Source organism: Mchenga conophoros, linkage group LG2 (genome assembly GCF_057382185.1).
Source record: "Mchenga conophoros isolate Kocher_MC1m ecotype Shallow Benthic linkage group LG2, M_conophoros_male_GT1.1, whole genome shotgun sequence".
Taxonomy (NCBI): Eukaryota; Metazoa; Chordata; class Actinopteri; order Cichliformes; family Cichlidae; genus Mchenga; species Mchenga conophoros.
In genome coordinates this window covers 33095954-33114900 of record NC_140527.1, presented here as the reverse complement: position 1 = coordinate 33114900, position 18947 = coordinate 33095954, and the positions used below count along the sequence as shown (strand labels likewise).

Here is an 18947-nt window from a genome sequence, read left to right as displayed (position 1 = left end):
AGTGAATCACTAAAGCCTTTTATTCTGTTTGCCCCTTCAGTCAAAAAAGAAAAAAAAAATCTCAAGTGTTGCGGTTAACACCATACACATAGTTTTGAGATTTCTGCCCTCACCCCAGCACAATGGCTGTGAGAAGAATTTTGATTGTGGTGCTCAAAGCTTTGATATATTTTAAAAGATTAAACAGTGTTTTTCTGTAGAAGAAATGTCCTTGTTTTTCCAGACAGATCTCACTTTGAAGTATTCATAGGAACTCCTCACTGCTGAATAAAACAGTCTTTAAAAAAAGAAAACAGTTCACTCTGTTCTATGGATTATAAAGAGTACCTTTAACACTACTTCTAGAATGAAGCATTGCTGCCAATATTTCAATGTAATTTCTCAACTCTGTAGTCTCTCTATAGTCAAAACAAAAACTGAGATTTCATTCATCCTTGCAATGGGGTGAAGGTAAAAATCTTAGAGGTGGATATTTCAAAACCTGGACCGATACAGTGGGTTTTATTCATTCAGCAATCAGCCCATTGTTTATGACCACTCACAGGTGAAACAATCATATAGGTTATCTCCTAACAGCAGCACATGTCAGGGTCTGGGATTTATGCGATTTAAGTAAAGAGTGAGCTGTTGTCGTCAAAATGCGGGACCGGGGAGAATGAGGAAGCGTAAGGACCTGAGACGCTTTGACAAAGGCCAGATTGTTTGAGCCAGACGACTAGGTCTAATAACAAGGGCTGTTTGTGTTAAGCTGTGATGAGTGGGAGGAGAACCATAAAATGGTGACAGGGTGTTTGTTGCTGAGGAATGTGGGGCAAGTCTGATCCAGGATGGACTTAAAAGATCTGCTGTCTAGGTCTGTCTTTAGTATGAGAGTAACTACAAATTTAAAAAAAAATGTTCACCCCTTACCTCTTAAACTGCTTACAGTCACTATAATAATGTAGGTTTCTGTATTGTTATTATTATTAGTAGTAGTAGTATGATGATCATGATGTTCATATTAACAGGACAGAAGCGTTTCTCATATAAACATTTCTTATCTTCTGGTGTGCCTCAGACCCAGCGCCGTGTGACGTTCCATCTTCCAGACGGTTCCCAGGAGAGTTGCAGTGACAGCGGGCTTGGAGACCCGGAGCCTAGCATCACTGCCAGTACCACCCAGCCTCTTCCCCTTAGCTTCCCACAAGAGGAGTACTATGAGCAAACATCACCTAACAGCCGGACCGAGGGAGATGGAAACTCAGACCCTGAATCCAGTGAGTAGTATATTTTTGCTAGATCTGACAGCAGGCAAATCCTTTCTTTTATGTTTTTCATTTTTATTATTGTTTGTGCTTTGTGAGGCTGACAGCATAATTTACAAGTGGCCATCTGTGTTTTAAAACAGTACAATTATTTACTGAGATTACAGCTGTGATTGTAATTGTAACAACACAGCTTTGCAAACACTAAACCAGCAGCCATTTTTGTACAAAAAAACCCAAAAACAACTAGCTATGCATGTTGTTTTTGTGAGTTCATTCTTTAAGCAAGCAAAAAAAAATCCAATATTTCGCTACGTACTCATTCTTAGTGTGTTATATTTGACAGTTTTCTTTATACAGATTAAACCAAACACCATCTCAGTCATTTTAAAATATGCAAGTGAATTGGTTTCATTAAAAAAAAGAAAAACACAAGCAGTGATTCTGTCATGGGAAAGCAGAATAAAATAAAAAGGATGTAATTTGCACAATAGTGTGTTTGCTACTTAAAATTTATTTTGTAAGGTTAATTTTTTTTAACTGTTGTCCAGTGTTAAGCTGTACAACGTAATGGGAATTATTCCTCTGAAGTTTTAACTGTGTTGCCAAATTGTATTTTAATGATTCACAAGACAGCTGTCACTCCATGGCTTACTGCCCACTGCTGTTTTCCATAAAACAAGCCTTTTTAAACACAGGGATACACAACTCCTTCCTCATGCATATACATTTTAATAGTTGCTCAAACAAGTTCCAGATGGAAAAAGAAACGTCCTTAAGACAGTGTAGAAAAAAACCAAAACAAAACAAAAAAACTCTGGGTTTTTTCATCAGTGTCAGTGATGAAACACAAGCAGCATACCAGAGATGCTGCTGAAATTATTTCGCCATATATGACAAGACAGCATGAACAAGGCTATTGTGGGTCCCAGTGAATCCAAGTGAATCCGATTTCATTTTCTGGATATAACCCTCCATCGTATATTTCGGACAGGACTGGTGTAGATCTTCACTCTGTTGATTTTCAGTTTTCTGTCAAAATGTGAGACCGTTTTTTCTTTTTCCTATGCAGCATATAAGATCCAAAGAACACTGAAAAATAGATTTCTTTGTATACACCTACATGCAGTAAAGCCATTGTGTCATTGTTGTAAGTGAGACAAGAGTCCCTGGTGTCTCCCCAGCATCTGGGCTGACAGGTTTGGGGCCTGGGTGTCAGTGTGAGTGTGATTGTGAACGCTTGTGTTAGGTATTAAACAAAATGGGCGACATTGTGGTGATGGCCTTCTGTTCATGGCAAGATTGTGAAGTTATAACAAGACATTTTTGTACGTTTAAAAAAACAGTTTTCACACATCTGTACACATGCATTTTTATAAATGCATGCAGCACATCTCCTTCCCCAGCTGTTCTCTATAATGTATTCACCATGTTGACAGTAGTGATTCATATGTGATTCATTCGAATAGTGAGGCAATTGCTCATGATTCCATTAATATACAGAGACATAAACATCTCATACTTCATAAACTTGCTCAAATACTCCACTTATTACCCACTTTCCCTCTGGGGTAATATTTGTTGAAGTGTCTTAGCTTTAGACAGAAGACCATACTAATGTAATAAATGCATGTGTACTTTTACAAATTGCTGCATGAAAAATCCTAGTGAGTGCTGTATCGGAGTCTAATATAAGTAGTTGGATATTAGAAAAGCTATTTCTAGTTATTTGACCACAAAGTCACGCGTAATACTGTATTAAAGTCAATATAGTTCTAACAGATAAATAGTAAAGGCAGGGAAGATGAGAATGGATCATTTTCAAAGCTAATGTGCAAGCCATATAAAGCGATTTGATTAATATGCATCTTGTGTAATTTAGCAGAACCTTGATGAGTTTACAGGCTCGAGGAAATTACAGGAAAATCTCATTTTAATTCCTATAAAATAGATCTTTCATAAACCATGCATTTCCACCTAAAACCAAGAGTCTTTTTCATTTGCTTTTGGATGCTACCGATTCAACACACAACACACTTGCACATCATTTCAAGGCAGAGTGAAATTCACCTGACTCATCGAGCTCCATTTTCTTCTTTCAGAAGTTAAGTCAGATAAACTCTGACTCTGTGCAGCTCAGTTCAAAAAGAGAGATGGATCCTGTGCACGTTGACTGTCTCAGAGATGAGTGTGTTGGTGACAGAGGGGGGCCTAAGATGGATTAGATATGGTTTTATCAATGAGCACCAGGCTGGCATGGCAGTGGCAATCTCTTATCGTGTCGTCTCAATTTGTAAAGCAGAAAGAACAAGGAAAAGTGTAAAGAGGAGAGAGGAGATGGAATGACTCCAAGTGAAAAGTGAGAAACAGAGCTGAGAGATTGAAAGACCCGAGCAACAGTAGAACGAGAGAATTTCGAGAGTCAAAAGCAGTGTTGTTTCTTAAAGGTGCTTCAGCTAGAACCTGAATGTCAACTTGCTCTGAATAATTGTCTGTGCCAAAGGCAAGCCATGTGGCCTTCTTATGACAATGAATTTCTCAACTCCTCTTTAAACCTGCATCTTTATTAGACCACCCTCTCTTGATATAAAGTTCATATGACATTTTATGTTTCTATTATTTATGAGTAAGGCGGCTGTTCATTTTATGGGTTCTTGCCTCCCCCTCCAGGCTTATTTCACCACCCCGCCATCAGTCTTAAGCTGTCGCCTCTCTTGTCACACATTATTTCGAAGATTTTGTTAGTTCTTCTTCTGTCTCGACAAATATATAAAAAGTCCTAATTAACATCATTTGCACGTACGTTTTTATGTCAGAGCTGTATACGTCAAACAGCTGGCAAGTGCAAAACTATACAATCAGAACAATTAAACATGGTGAATAGTTCAAAATGGGACATACATGTAATTCTTTGCTTTGGCATCTACACTATGTTTGTGGGTAGCGTGAGCATACTCTTGATCTGTCAACCTGTGTGGACACTGACATATTTCTGTGTTAATTTTTAACCTCACTTTTTATCTGCTTCACTTTTTTTGTGGTAACCTGTGCCGTTAAGCATATGTTGTACTAATGATGACCTGAAAGGCTTTTGAAGAATGATGGGAATCATCATGTCGCGAGCAGCGATCAGTGCTAAGCCCTCAGACAAAGTGGGGCAAAGTGGGAGCAAATCCCTGAGTCTAAATCCCTCACATTTTTCAAACAATACACAATTTTGTTCTCCGGACGATTTGTAATATACTTATTTCTTTCTCCTGTTGTTGGAGTTGAGGGATTTAGGAGCTTGTACTTTTGCCCACTTACAAGCAGCTCAGCAAAGGCAGTTCCGACGAAGTGCATTAGCCTCTGGAAGGAACATGAAATATCTGCACAGCACAGTGCCGTATCTTAATCTGTGGCATATGGCTTTCAAATGACCAGCTTACACCTTGTCTGTCTAAGATCTAAATCTGCTATTAAAATAAGCCAATCCTTTTTAAATACTCCAAATGTAATACGATTACAGTTCTGAATGTGTTGCAATGCATTCTGTATAAATCTAAAAAAAAAAAAAAGTAATTACTCATCAAATCAGAGATTTCAATCATTATTTTTGTGTGATGTTTACTTTAACATTTTTGGGGGGTCTTTTATGGCACATTCTATAATTCCTGTGATACCAGCAGACAAATAATCTGATTAAAGGCTTGCAAAGTTCATACTTTCTGGGGGTTACATTCTCAACTCTTTGATTTCTGTAGGTCCAAAATTTTCATAATGGCTCTCAGACTGAGTTTCCAGTTGGCTGATTTACAACTGCCCTTTTCTTGTCTTTGGAAAAGGCCACTTGACTTGATCTAGTGTGCCAAACACGTTGGTACCACTTGAATTTTTAATACTTCTCTAACCTCCAACTCTACTCAGTATGTCTGGCCGCCCATTCGCTTGTGCTGAGATTGGAATTCAACTGTCTAGACACAATCTGCCAGCAAATAAAGGGATTTAATGAGGAAAAAAATAAGTTTGTGGGTGATTGGGACTGTGCATTACGAAAAAGTATAACACTACAGTTTATCATTAAAAGCAATAGTTTAGCACATCATTATGTGACAGCAGCAACATTACAGTGTTCAGTACAGTTAGCTGCATTAATTATTCATATGAGCCGGATCTCGGTTTCACTTTGAGGGTTCTCATATGCAATTAGAAGTAATGAATGTGCTTCTTAATTACATTCATTTGTGCAAATTTCCATTCCCCATTGAATTTTTTTCTGTGGAAACATTGTGACACTGACCAATGGCATATCATTTGCAATGTGACTAAATCCATTCAGCATAGAACAATTAGCTGTAATTAGTGTTACAATGTCATGAGCGACCAGGGGGAAAGACTAAGCTGACATGCAAGGGAGAAGAGGGCCCTTGTTCAGAGAGTTAAAAGTCCAATATTGTAGCAAGAGCCAGATAATTGGCTGACCACAGGTTAGAAAGATGATGAACTGTTGTAAGAGTAGTTTTTTTTTTTCAGCTTTTATGTGCAAGGTTGGCTGAGCAGGCATTCTCTTTGATAGCAATGCCACACTTACTTTAGCTGCCAATGCAACCTTTTACTTTTGCCGGCCCATCTCATCATCTGCTGCTGACAAATGAGCAGCTTCACAGGAGTAATTAAGAACCAAGTGCCTTGCTTAAGGGTACATCGCTGGTGGTTGAAGGATGGGAAGAAGGATTACCTTACATATTGTCATGTTATCTGACTTATTCTGGCAGCAGTGTGTATATTTAATTCATACCGCACATAAAATGGTAATGCAGCCTATTCCTTCTCTTGCAGTTATCCCACAATCTGCAAGATAACTTCTTCAGACTAGTTTTTCTTTCACATCATTTGCACCAGTTTGCTTCCTGCTATATATTTCTCCACGATATAAATAAATAAAAGCCTTTGTGCCTTCTGGCTCCCAGAACTTTTTTTACAGCTGCCCCAGTGGGCCTGCAACAGAGCTAAATGAAGCAACAGTGAATATTAACCTACATAGATTGGACCTTTCCTTTCAAGATGATTTTAGGTGCTTTTTCCTGCATTTTCTGATCACTGGGGGTCTAGAACTGAGTTGGAAAGGGGATTTAAATGGACTCATCTGTATCCTTCTCATCCAACTGGGATTTGGTGGAAGTGCTCAGTTGTCAGAGGTGAGGTGGAGGGGAACCCTTGTTTTATCTGGTTCAAATGCCACACCAGTTGTCTTGGAGAGAGAAAGAGACGAGCTATTGATCTGGAGGAGTCAACTTAGCTCACAGAAATCTCTCTCCACCCTCCTTCAAACAGCTGAAAAGTGTCATGTTAGAAACCTCCTTTTCCACAGTATTAGGGCCTGTTCTTTGTTGGCCTGCCAAAGTCTTCTGTGAAGTTGAGACAGGAGCTTTCTGGTGCAATCAGACAGAACGTACCATGAAAGATCTCGAGAGTGGCAGTTGTAGATTTAAGACATTTTAACAGCTCTACATATTGAAAGTTGAGCATGTTATTAGAGCTGAGAGCTGCAAACTAACTGCATATTATCCACAAGATATTAGGTAGATATATTTTTAGTACACCACTGACTTGAAGTCCTAACTATGTGCTTTATGTGGATAAATGTACTTTTTTCAACTATTGTAGGGGATTATATTTCTGTTTTAAATGAAAAAATGTTTGTGTTATTATTGGATCCTTTGATACTTTTATTTCAGCATCTGTGAAAAAGGCAATAGGCAGCTGATTTTTTATTTTTTTAAAATGTTTAATTTCACTATGAAATAAATGTTAATTGCACAATGTAGTGGCTATAGAATCATGAGACCATCCCCTTTTAGGTTGGTTCCCCATAAGCCTTTTTTTTCCACTATGCTATTCTGTCTGCCACTATGTATCAACATACGCAGGGAAAATGTGAGGCACAGTTGTGCAACCCAAATAGGTAGAGGAGAGTGGATTTTTTCCCCCAGTACCTATTGGCAGCTTTCCCCAGGTAGCTGAAATGGTGGATGGTGAAACAAAAGGAGTTACTGTGGAAACTCTACCTAGAAAAATAAAAACAGCCTGGTTGTCAGGGGAGGAAGGCAAAGAGGGAGAGTGATATAAACCGAAAGTAAAACAAAAGTGATCATGACTGGTTTACACTCATTGAGCTCCAGGGCTTTGGAGCAGTTCAGAACCAACGTACACTTAGTATTATTTTAACTAGATCACCAAAAAAAAAGAAACAAACAAAGAAAAAGAACATTATATTTGTCACAGTGACACAAGGAAGGCTCGTCTTCTTGCACATTTATGCATGAGCGTCCTCAGAATGAAATTTTTGAGAGAAAAATAAAAATATTGGCATGATACAGTGTCTGACTGTCCAAAAGCTCCTTTTTCAAACTGACTCAGCAGCACTGTGATACGAGTGGGTTTTTGAAAGACGTACACAATTAAAAAACGTATTTGAAAGTTCTTAACATGTTCAGTATGTCTTATGTCTGATTTGGGAAGGAATCAATAGCTGCCAAGTTTGATCGTATCTCTGGACAATGTATTCTGAACTCGGCAGGGCTGGAGAGAGACTTCAAACAAGGATAGCCGCTCAAAGGCCCCAGCCAGCAATCCACTTTGTTCCATTTCACTGACTCTGTGATTCCCAAACTGGAATATGGCTCAGGCTGCATATAAAACCTGTAAAATATTGTGTTTGAAAGAGGTGAGTGTTGTGAGTCCTCGATTCCATAGCTGATTTGGTCTCAGTATTATCAAACATGAATCATCAAAAGCAAAAACAACACACTTGAAGTAAAAAATCTGCGAGCTATGTATTTGATGATAATGGTGTCTGGCATATGCATGGTGCGATTAGCTGTAGGTTTTTATAGTCATATATTTTATTCTGGTTGGAAATAAACAACCACTAAGCCTTGTCTTGAGCTTCTGGTCAGAGCTCCTCAGACAATAACCAAGATGAATTTTTAAATTCGGAAGAAAACCTCATCACACATTTGGATCCCACAATACTCCAAACATTTCCTAAGATCTCTCCTTCAAGTATGATGACCTGAGGTTACACCTGACTGTAGAGCAAGAACCTCTGAGTCCCTACAGAAGCAAGAGGAAAACATGGGAAGCTATAAAATATGGATTTGCTAATATTTTATTCAACTTAATTAGATACAGATAGCTTTCACAAAAATCCCAAATGTAGATGACGTTAAAAAAAAAAGGGAAAGATGTAAAAGTGAAAAATAATATCACCTCTGCACCAACCTGCAGCATTTGATTGTGCAACCAACGCTACATTCAGTTCAAGTTGGCATGCTGGCTGCACTGTTTTAGCACCTCTGCTTTGACTACAGAAAATAATATTTACATATCCAGTCACTAAAACATAGGTAAGCAGTGTCTGGCCAGTGAAATTTAACTTCTTGGGTCTCAAAACCGTGTTCTGTCTGATTAAAAAATAAATAAATAAATAAATAAATAAAACAAAGCAAGATGGATTAGCTACTGCTCTTTGATGGGAAACTGATAGGAAGACCAGAACTGTCCCAGCAAACATCGTTGAAATATTTGACGTCATTTCTATGGTCAAAATCGTCACATCACAGGTCAAATCAGACCTTTTCTTACAAAGTGAGAAATACTGGCAAGGAAGAAATGACATGTTTTAGCCTTTGTTTTATTTATTTATTTATTTATTTATATTTTTAAACAACAGCTAATAAGGTTAGTACTACAAACTGGTTGCACAAAGTTTAGAATCTTTTAATATTCTTTTAATAAAAATAAACAATAATTTTATGCCATTTATAGTTTTTTACATATAAATTCTATTTCATTTGTTGCACAGTAATTAACAGCAACTCTTATGATTAGCCCCTCTCTGTCCATAATGTCGGGAAACAAAAGCAGGATAAGCTCGGGATTGCTATTATTTAAACACAAAGAGCTCATAGGAAAAGTGCTGAACCCAATGACAAGAGTGTTCACGTTCGACTTACACTTTTGCAGTTGTGTTTTCTCTTTTTCCTTTTCATTGATTCTACCAAGTTTCTTTTCCTTTTCATTTTGGCTATTTAGTTTTAGTATTGTTCACAAAAAAATCTGAAGATCCCATTTCTGTTCTGGAAGGAAAGACAAATCCCTTTGAGTTTAGAAGGTCATGCCTTAAAAATCTGCTAAATCTAACATGTGGCGCTACCTGCTGTGGTGACCCCTTGTGAATAAGAGACCAGCCGAAAGTAACTTTATTCTAATGATTAAAGATATAGTAGGGAAAAAAATTGAACACAGAATTCCTTAGGAGCTTTCATTTTTGAACTATTTTTCAACCATGATTAGACGCCAAGAAAAAACCACCAGCTGACAGTTATTTAGCATTGAAATTTGGGGGTTTTTTTGGGTGGTGGGGGGGGGGGGGGGGGTCGTGCCCTTGGCTCACCTTTCACCACTCTTAAATCACTTACGATGTGCAAATTATTATACACATGTGCAGATGCTACTTAGCAGTAGGAAGTAAGTTAGCAAATTACTCTGTGATTTATTATCTCGATAGATAAGTTGTATGTTGCTAATCACCTTGGCAAAGTGTGGTGCCGCACACAAGCACGATCACCATTTCTGAATTACGCTGCATGCCATACCACCGGTTCTCATTGAAATTACAATAAATAATTGTGGGTGTTGCTTCCCCTGTGAAAAGCACATGGCATTTTTTCTCTTCCCACACAGCACACCTCTCCTTCTTTCTCCGCGTCCCTTCCTTTAAGATATTGCTGCATATTAAAATGCATGGTCTCATCCCATTCTCATTTTTCACATGCAGTCGGTCTCAAGGATAAGGATGGCCTCTGCTCAGAAGGACTTATTGACCAAAATAACTGTGCATCAATATGTCTCCTGAAGGCTGAGCAGACCCAGCATCACATGGGTTGTATTTTCACCAACTCTCTCAGCCTTTAATGTCATTGACCTGGGTTGTCCGGATACTCTGCATGCAGTACACCAATAGCGGGCTAGAAGCATATGGCAAAGACGTCTTAAAGCTTCATTGTCCTAAAAAGAGCACAATTATTTACACATCAGGGGAAGCTGAATAATAGAAGTGTTCTGACAGATGAGAAAAATGAACATTAAGCAGATATTTACTTGAAGAACAGCCTGCTGTGACTAAAGTAAAATTATATTGCGGCTTTTCTCTGCCTTATTTTCCAATACGAAAGCGTTATGAGATTAACTGCAGTTTTGATTAGATTCAATTTACAGTGATAGCTTCAGCATTGCAGCAATGACATCAATGATATGATGACAGACGGCTACAACTATGATGCCATCTGTCTATATTTCACGTATTAGCATATTTCTGCTAAAATGTGTCATTCACAAGAAATGCAATATTTTTCTGTGAAATCATTAATTTCACAAGCACAAGCATAAAACTGCAATAAATTTCATGCTTAACAGTACTCATACACATACATACCCAACTGATTTCTGATGAAGTTACCAGCTTTTAATCGAGTTGGCTGAAATATAATAAAAATATATTTCTATATGGTAAAGAATACAGGTTACAGTATGTTTTGAAATTGTATTCTGAATTAACACAATCATTTAATCCGGGTGTTGAATGCACAAGCATGCTTGGGATTACTCCACTGCATTATATGGAACCTAACCACGCTCAATCAATGTATACACCGACTGGTTGATAAATTGGTATTCATGGAGATGTGGAACCCCTCACATGCTGGTAATACTGATGCATGGAGTCAGAGTGTGGTGAGAAACGACGGAAGAAGTTGTACTGAATGAGTGCAAGAAAAAAGAGAGAAGAAAGAGAGTGAGGCTTTCAGATAGGACAAGGGGGTTGATCTTCAGCTAGGCCCTCCAGGACATGTTCGGCCTAACAGAAAATGACAGTGGAGTTCAAGGAGGCTTGACACTGAACACATAAACCTGATTGTTGTGTACTCTATGCTGCAAGAAAGCTGAGGCATTCATCACATCCACCATCACAAGTTTGTGGTGCATTTCTGCCCGTGCTCTTTGTGAGGCATCTGTGGGGACCTCAAGGCAATGTAGCACTCGTGAGCAGTCTGCCACTCCATGCATGCAGAAGCAGACCTGGTGCACAAAATACTTGCCAGAAGCTCCTGCGAGCAAGCAGACAGACTGTGTGCTGTTGTCCCCATTTCCCCCTGACACCTGCATGATTGCATTGATTTGTCCTTATTCTATTTAGCCAGATGTCCCACTGGATTTCAAGCGTCAAACATCTGTCATCCTGACTAATTCAAAAAGAAAAAATAATATTGACAATTTCCAGGATTTTGTGGAAATTGTACTACTTCTCTGGATTATTATTCCATTTATAAGATATTCAGGCTAAAACAGCAAAACATAACACCAGTGGTTGCTGAAAAACAAGACACCCTTTTATTTTATTTTCCATTTAGACATCTCAACACTCTTCAAAGTTCTAAAATATTCATTTACTGTAAACAGCGTATCCGAAGTATTTACTGACATAATTGCGGTTCTTTGGATGTATCCCTCGGTGTTCATTTCAGACAGAATGGTAAGAGAGAGAAGAAAATACTGGGTGAAAGAAAGGCAACGTTAGAGAGAGTGAGTTCATAGTATTAGCAGAAATAGACTGAAACATCTCCTGAAGCTAGTTACAGGCACTAGCAGCAGCAATGTCTTTGTTATGATAAAATCGGGGACCTCTGCAAGTGTGCCCTTGATTCTTCAGTTGGCTTAACTCGGCAGGTCACCAAGGGGAGGCAGATGCTGTCTTGAGGCATGTCCCACTGCCTCCACGAGGGCTATTGCTGGTGTTGCTGAGCCTGTAGAGGGGATGGGGGGTTGGAGGTGCATTAAGCCTCAGCTTAGCCACCACAGGCCAGCGCTGGGGATGTTGGAATGAGCAGAAATGCTCATTTTGATCCAGTGAGGTATAATAATTGATGATCAGTCCTGCTGTCGCATCTGGGACCCACTGGTCCATGCTATAATACACCCTTAATACAACACATGGTGGTGTGGACAGAGGTGCCATGGGGTCTCATGCTGACTTTCATTTCATGTGGTATAATGGATGATTGAGCGAATACAGTTCCATATAATGCACCATGGAAAGCCCTCTCTTGCACCTTAACTTCTTGAATAAAAGGCTGAATTCATCCCCGAAGAACTTGAGACATTTGATCACTAAAAGCCCTCTTTTAAGCTGTTGTTGCCTTGAAGCGTCTAATTATAGTTACAGTTTTCTAAACATATAATGCAGAAGAAAAGCACAAACACTAAAATGTTTGAGATGAAGGAAAGTAAACACGAAGAGTAAAAGCAAAAAGTAGTCAGCAACTGTCAATTTGGGAACATTTTAGTCGTACAGAAAATGAAAGTGCAGTTTAGTGGCCCTGGAATTTTGTTAAGAAGATCTTTGAGACCACGCAAGACAATATTTCTCAATTCTTCAAGTTAATGAATTGGCAGAGAGTAAAAGAGAAAGTCCTGTGAGGAAGGACATATAAAATCTGCTCTTTTCTGAAGTTCAGCTTCATCACTCTTAAGGCTTAAAAAAAATAAAAAATAAAATAAAATGAACATCTTATTTGTTGTTTTGTTTCTTTATTAATCACCCTTGTTGTCCAGAGAGACACAGCGCATGCAGACCCTTTATATGCCAAGCATATATATAAAGCATTCCTACAGAAGCACATACATAGGAATACACCTTGATCTAGCTGAACAAACCTCCCACGTTGCACAACTACAGTTAAGAACAGAGAGGTCGAACACAAAGCACTAGCATCGACAACCTAAGGGTCTTTGAAAACCTCCCTTGTAGATCTTTCTTCAGTGTGATTCTCCTGCTGCAGGAGATCAAACAAAAAGCAGAGCTGCCCAACACGAGATCAGTCCAAAACTCGAGCAAAACAAAAAGTCCCCCAGTCTCCCCTCCACACAAAACAGGTCTCACGTAACGTCACGATTTCTTTTAAAAATTAACATGAACCGCTTAGAAAGTTAGAGTTTCAGCGTAAATGCCAAAAGCGATCAATAGGTTGCCATTATCCTGGTCACAGTGGACAAAATTTAAACCATTGAGCAGCTTTGTCTGTTCAAAAAAGGAGCTCTGTTTCATGTTTGTTGTCATTGTTGGTCGTCAGTGATCCGATCACATTTTAATCACAGTACTCGGCCTCATTGATTTCAGTTTACCACAGATTGTGCAGAATGAAATATTGGTCTTTTTTTTTTCTCCATCAGTGGCAATTATCCAACAATAGGAGCTTGATATTGCAGCGTATTAGAAGGCATGGTGTTTGTGAAATACTGGGTTTGGGCGACTTGTGTGCAGCAGCCAGGATTTGAATATAACAAGCACACACACACACATTCACATGTGCAGCAGACACATGCCTGTGTGCTCTCGAGCAGGCGCTGATATACACCCACAGGCCCACTTATACTGTCAACAAATGCAGATAAGAAAGACAACTGGACACATAATTAGTGAAGGGATGCCTTTTCTTGCCTTATCCCTTATCACTGATTTTTTCAGAACAGCATATGTATGTTTGTTACACTTTATACTCACAGTTTCAGACAAACCAAAGCCAACACGTTACACTTCCATACAGGTTTCTTGCCCTGTCTTTTACAAGTTGTGTTTTTAAGTTTATAAAGTTCTGGCTGCTGGTTATTCAAAACATGTTCTTGGCTTTAACTATATTTTACTTGGCCCATACTATTAATGGCCATATTTGCAAGGGTCTGTCTGAATAGTATGGCATATGTTATTTTAAATAGAGGACATTAAGAGTTTCTTTCCTCATCATTTCAAACTAGACATTGCAGTTATTACTGTTAATTTTCTTCCAAGTGAAAAATGCGCATACTGCCATAGAACCCTGGCAAAATCCATCTGTCTTACCTTTGGAGCATCTGCCATTGCTTACAGGGCCGTCCACCTCACGAGTCACGGGGACTTAGCGACATCTGTCCCAACAGATAGAAAATCAGGATAGGGCCATCCATTCTGTTAACGCTCCACTGAACTCTGTGTTATGTTCACCATAATTTGCTTTTGGTTGCTGCAGCATCCCGGAATATTGCTTTGCAGCAGCTCAGACAAAGTCGACTGGTTGTAATGTGTCCCTTTTCGGCCATTCTGCAAGCAGATAATTTGATAAACCTCCAGACTTAATGGCTATGCTGCATCCTGATAAATGTGGGTAATATGACAGGGGACAGAGGATTTCCCTAACAATTTCTGAAGAGAAATTTGGCTATTAGGATGATTTGATATTTTCCGGAGAGAGTACATTTGATCTGAAGGGAATGCATTTTGCTGACATTCAGTGTATTACTGTATGACTTTTTTTTTTTACTTACGGGAACCGATTCGTACATTGTTTATTTTGTTTCCCATCTTGTTCATGAATGTGGATGTAAATGCTGGATTTGGACCTCTTCAGGCAACATTTCATTTGAAACTGTTTTTCGGAGCGTCACATACCAAACTCATATTGCGGAGAAAACAAAATAGTAGCGTTACAAAAACAAACTATTACTCAGTTTCCTATTTTTGTTTCCTGCTCCATATGCTCTTTCGCTTCTCCCGAGCAAGAACGCTCTCCACTGCACACATACAATATTATTCACAATACATTACCCTTTTATATATTCTTGAAAACACAAATCAGAATAAAGTTAGTGAAACTGACCATGCAGTGACCCAAAAGCTCTCTCTGGTCTGCCTCTCTCATGCTTTGTCTCAATCTTTTGAGGGTAAATGCGTCAGCTATTGCTCATATGGTAAAATATGCAATCTGTGCCTGCCAGTCTATGAGCGAGTTTTGGGTTAATCCTCATGAATACGTGACTTTGTCTGCATGAATAAATAAAAACCTGCTCACTGGGTAATTGAGGTGCTGTGCCACTAACAAACGAGGACACAATTTGTAAATGAGATTTTTTTTCCTTCGCCAATCTAGACCTGTGGTGATTTATATGAAATGAAAATGCTTACCAAAAAAGAAGAAATCATATTGATTCAAAAAATAATGGAGATGTGACAGCGAAATTCACACCTGAGGACTCTTGTTTTGCTTTTTTTTTTTTTTCTGTCAATTTTGGAGAAGCTTAAGGGTATGAATGCCCCATTGTGTTAATGGTGGGTGAGAATACATGAACAGTAAATTTCAAGCACAGAACATTTATAGCGCACTGCTGAAGGTGGGGGGAAAGGAGAGACAGAGACAGACCCTGGAAAGTGTTCTATTTTGTATTCTGAAAGAGCCCCAATTTCAGTCAGTTTTGTGCTGTGTGTGTAACGGATTCCATATGTTGATTCCCTTTATAGATAAAAGCTACCTGTTTTAGGGCTACTGTTTTGACAGAGCACTTTCGGATTCACCGCAGCAACATCCCAGATAATGGGAGCCAACAGCCTAAAAAGGTTTCAGTGTGTCAAAAAATAAATAAAAACAACAGTGAGGTTACTTAAACTGAGATACCTAGAGCAGTTCAGAGAACTGAACATTGCTGCATGTGTACCACAAAACTGTAAGTTTCAATTTGGACCCTTAATCTGGTTCAAATTTGCACCGATCTAGTTTATGTTCACGTGTGCTAAGCATGCACTCCAGAATTTTGACCTTTTGAGCTCAAAAAACTAGTCAGCAGTTCCGGTACTTAAAGCCTTTCAACCTGGAGTAGTCCGTATACATAAAAATCAAAAGCTTCTATTCTATTTACAGCCTGATTTTATTGCAAACATTACTCAGCTAACTCCATTCCCCTGAGTCAGTCATGGGCTCACCTCAGCTACGACGTCTCAGCCTGTAAACATCTTTTCTTTATGACAAACCATGTTCATCAAAGGCTTCTTAAAAACCTTAAAATAATCAAAGCAGATTTCATTTTGATAACATTAATGGGATTATATTGCTCTAAAATGTAAGGGCTTTGACTCTTATTAGCTTTAATTTTTATTTGATTCAGTTTGAAATCATGAAATGATTATTTCTTCTCTCCAAATATGTAGAATAGAAAGAGAATTTGAATTGTTGAATATTGACAAATCCGTCAGATAACATGTTGACCTTGTAAAACGTGTTTTTTGGAATTCCATTGATTGTTTTTATTTGTATATTCTTAGATCGGTTCCCTTCACCTTGTGTTTGTAATGGAGAGTCTAAACTGATATTATTTATTTTAATAAAAACCGATCATTGTGCTGCAGCTCCTAACTCACTAATGGGCACGTATCTTGCAATGTTTTCTCTGAAAGACCAATTTTCATTAATACAAATCTGAAATGTGTCAAATTAGAATGTGGAAATGCAAATGTATGAAGGTTAAGGTCAAATGTTAAAACTGTATTGGTTTTTGTGAGTATTGTTTGTTTGCCATTTGTATTTGAATGTCCCTGGTAAATGCTGTGAAGGCCGGTTCATGTTTGCTCAGGGACTGACAGAAACAATTAGCTTCTTTAACACCAGGATGCCCGTGAAGTATCATTGCTTTTATCTCAGGAGACAAGAGTTATAATGGCTAACAATTTGGGTAGCATTTACTGTAACAGCAAAAATACACAACTATTATGATACTTATCTCGCAAGATATGATGACGACGAATACCTTGGGAACGAGATAATCAAACTCAGACAGGGCACCTACAGCTTTTAGCCCATCGTTTACCACCACAGTACACTTTTCTGGTGTTCGATATCCCACCAAAGCAAGCCTTGAGATGTGCATTGATTTCACTGGTGTCCTCTTTGCCAATCCTGCCCCTCACGCCTAGTGCTTGACCCACTTATTTTCTCATCTTTCCCTGTTTTCTCATGAGAGTTTTGCTTGCACACTGCTTTTCCCATTACAACGTGAGTGGATGCAGGCCAAGTATGATTGCATTGCATAGGCTGTCTCTCTCATTCGCTCTCGCTCTCGCTCATTCTTTTTCCCACTGTGACTCACACGCACACATACACACTCTGTCTACCTGAATGAGTTAGGTGATACCAGGCCAGTCAGCCAACAAATAAATCACCAGACAAATTGACATATATGCCACAAGAGAGACCGTCATTAAAGGAGTCGTTGAACACTGCGTGCGCTATAAGGATTTCAGCAATGATGGATATTGACAAAGCAGTGTGTTTAAACTAAACTAAAACCCACACTGACCAACTAAATCCACAAATTACTGATAATACAGGGCAAGACAGAGCTCTTCCCTTTCTGTTGGAATTATGGACATCTAGTGATTAAAATGGAATATTTAGACTTGCCATGTTTTTATTATCTTTCAGTGAATGCTTTATATCTACATGGGAGTGAGTTCTCTTCCAAGAGACCACCATGTGGACTCCCTCTGTCCTTCCATGTTTTACAGAAGTTAGTTTTTTCTTCTTTAACTTAGCCACTAAATCCAATACACTTTATATTATATTATATTATATTATATTATATTATATTAGCTGGCTGGTGATCCCCCTGGCACCAACTAGTCCTGTGTGAAAAATGCGTATTCTCAAATCAGTTGGTGAGTGGTTGCTGGAGGTGGCTGGCTGTTACTAGATGAAAAAGCTTTCAAAAAAACGTCACCATAGCTCATAGTTTCATAGATAATGCCATTTTTATGCAATTTAGATGGGAGTCAAAAAAAGGTTGCATGTGTGGCAGACCACGTATTATAGCAGATATTCATACCAGATATTCAAATTAATAAATTTACAATTTCTTCATGTAGAAATACTGCACATCACAGGCCTCCGAGTACCCATAAGGTCATACATTTTTAAGACAACTTAAGAAAGTATGCACATAAACTTTTAAGATAATTTATTGCAACTTGTTGTTATCCCGCAAAATCTTTTACAGTCGAATGTAAATGAAGTGCACATTCAGTGGATCTCTCAATAGTAAGATTGTTAGATTAGATTATTATTAGAAATATTCACGCGGAGTGGCAACTCGTGGCAGTTTCTACACTATGCCACATTGGCACCACCCCTGGTTATCTGCAAAACACTCTGAGTATAAACTGTTTCCTACATGTATTTTAGCAGTCCCCCAGTTTGCCAGTGGCACAATTACAGTCGATATAAAGCTGAAAGGCATGCAACCAAATATCTTCTATGTGCTGTTTTAGGATTTGGTTTGTTTGTGTAGTAAATGCGTGATTGTAGTTTCAAATTTTTCTAGGTTCATCCAGATGCAGAGCAACTCTTGTAAAATCTTTTAAATATTTGCACTTAATCAGGCATCCTGTGTTTAAAGTGGAGACTTTTTGTGTTATACTAACACCATTGTATTTTTAATAGCAGAATACATACAGTAACATAAAAAAGACATTGGAATACTTATTTAAAAAAATGTGGAAACAGTACTGTACAAAAGGCTTGAGCCAGCATTCATTTATTTATATTTTGCTTCGAGGGAGCCAGATTGTCTTGCAATTTTAAATGGGCCTTAACAATAGTTCTTTTTAAAGGTCTTGAAAGTTTGTTGGATATTGCCTATCTTGCAAGATAGGTCTCATGGTGTGAAAAATCCATATTTAAATGTTTGGTTCAAATCATTGTCAGCACATACAGAGGAGGTCAGGAGAGAGGTACAACAGTGAGTTTCTGCAGCCGTCTGTGAAATACTGTGGAGGCACCGCAAGACAGTCACAGTTTTAGGGCT

General features: G+C 38.5%; 1 protein-coding gene across 1 annotated transcript in view; it reads left to right on the top strand.

Moving 5' to 3' along the window:
* Positions 1 to 18947, top strand: part of pcdh11 (protocadherin 11) — a 140869-nt gene that overhangs the window by 90109 nt on the left and 31813 nt on the right. Inside the window, exon 6 of the mRNA XM_085296338.1 lies at positions 1058 to 1256. Within this exon, the coding sequence (XP_085152464.1) occupies positions 1058 to 1256 (199 nt within the window). The remainder of the gene's footprint in view (positions 1 to 1057; positions 1257 to 18947) is intronic.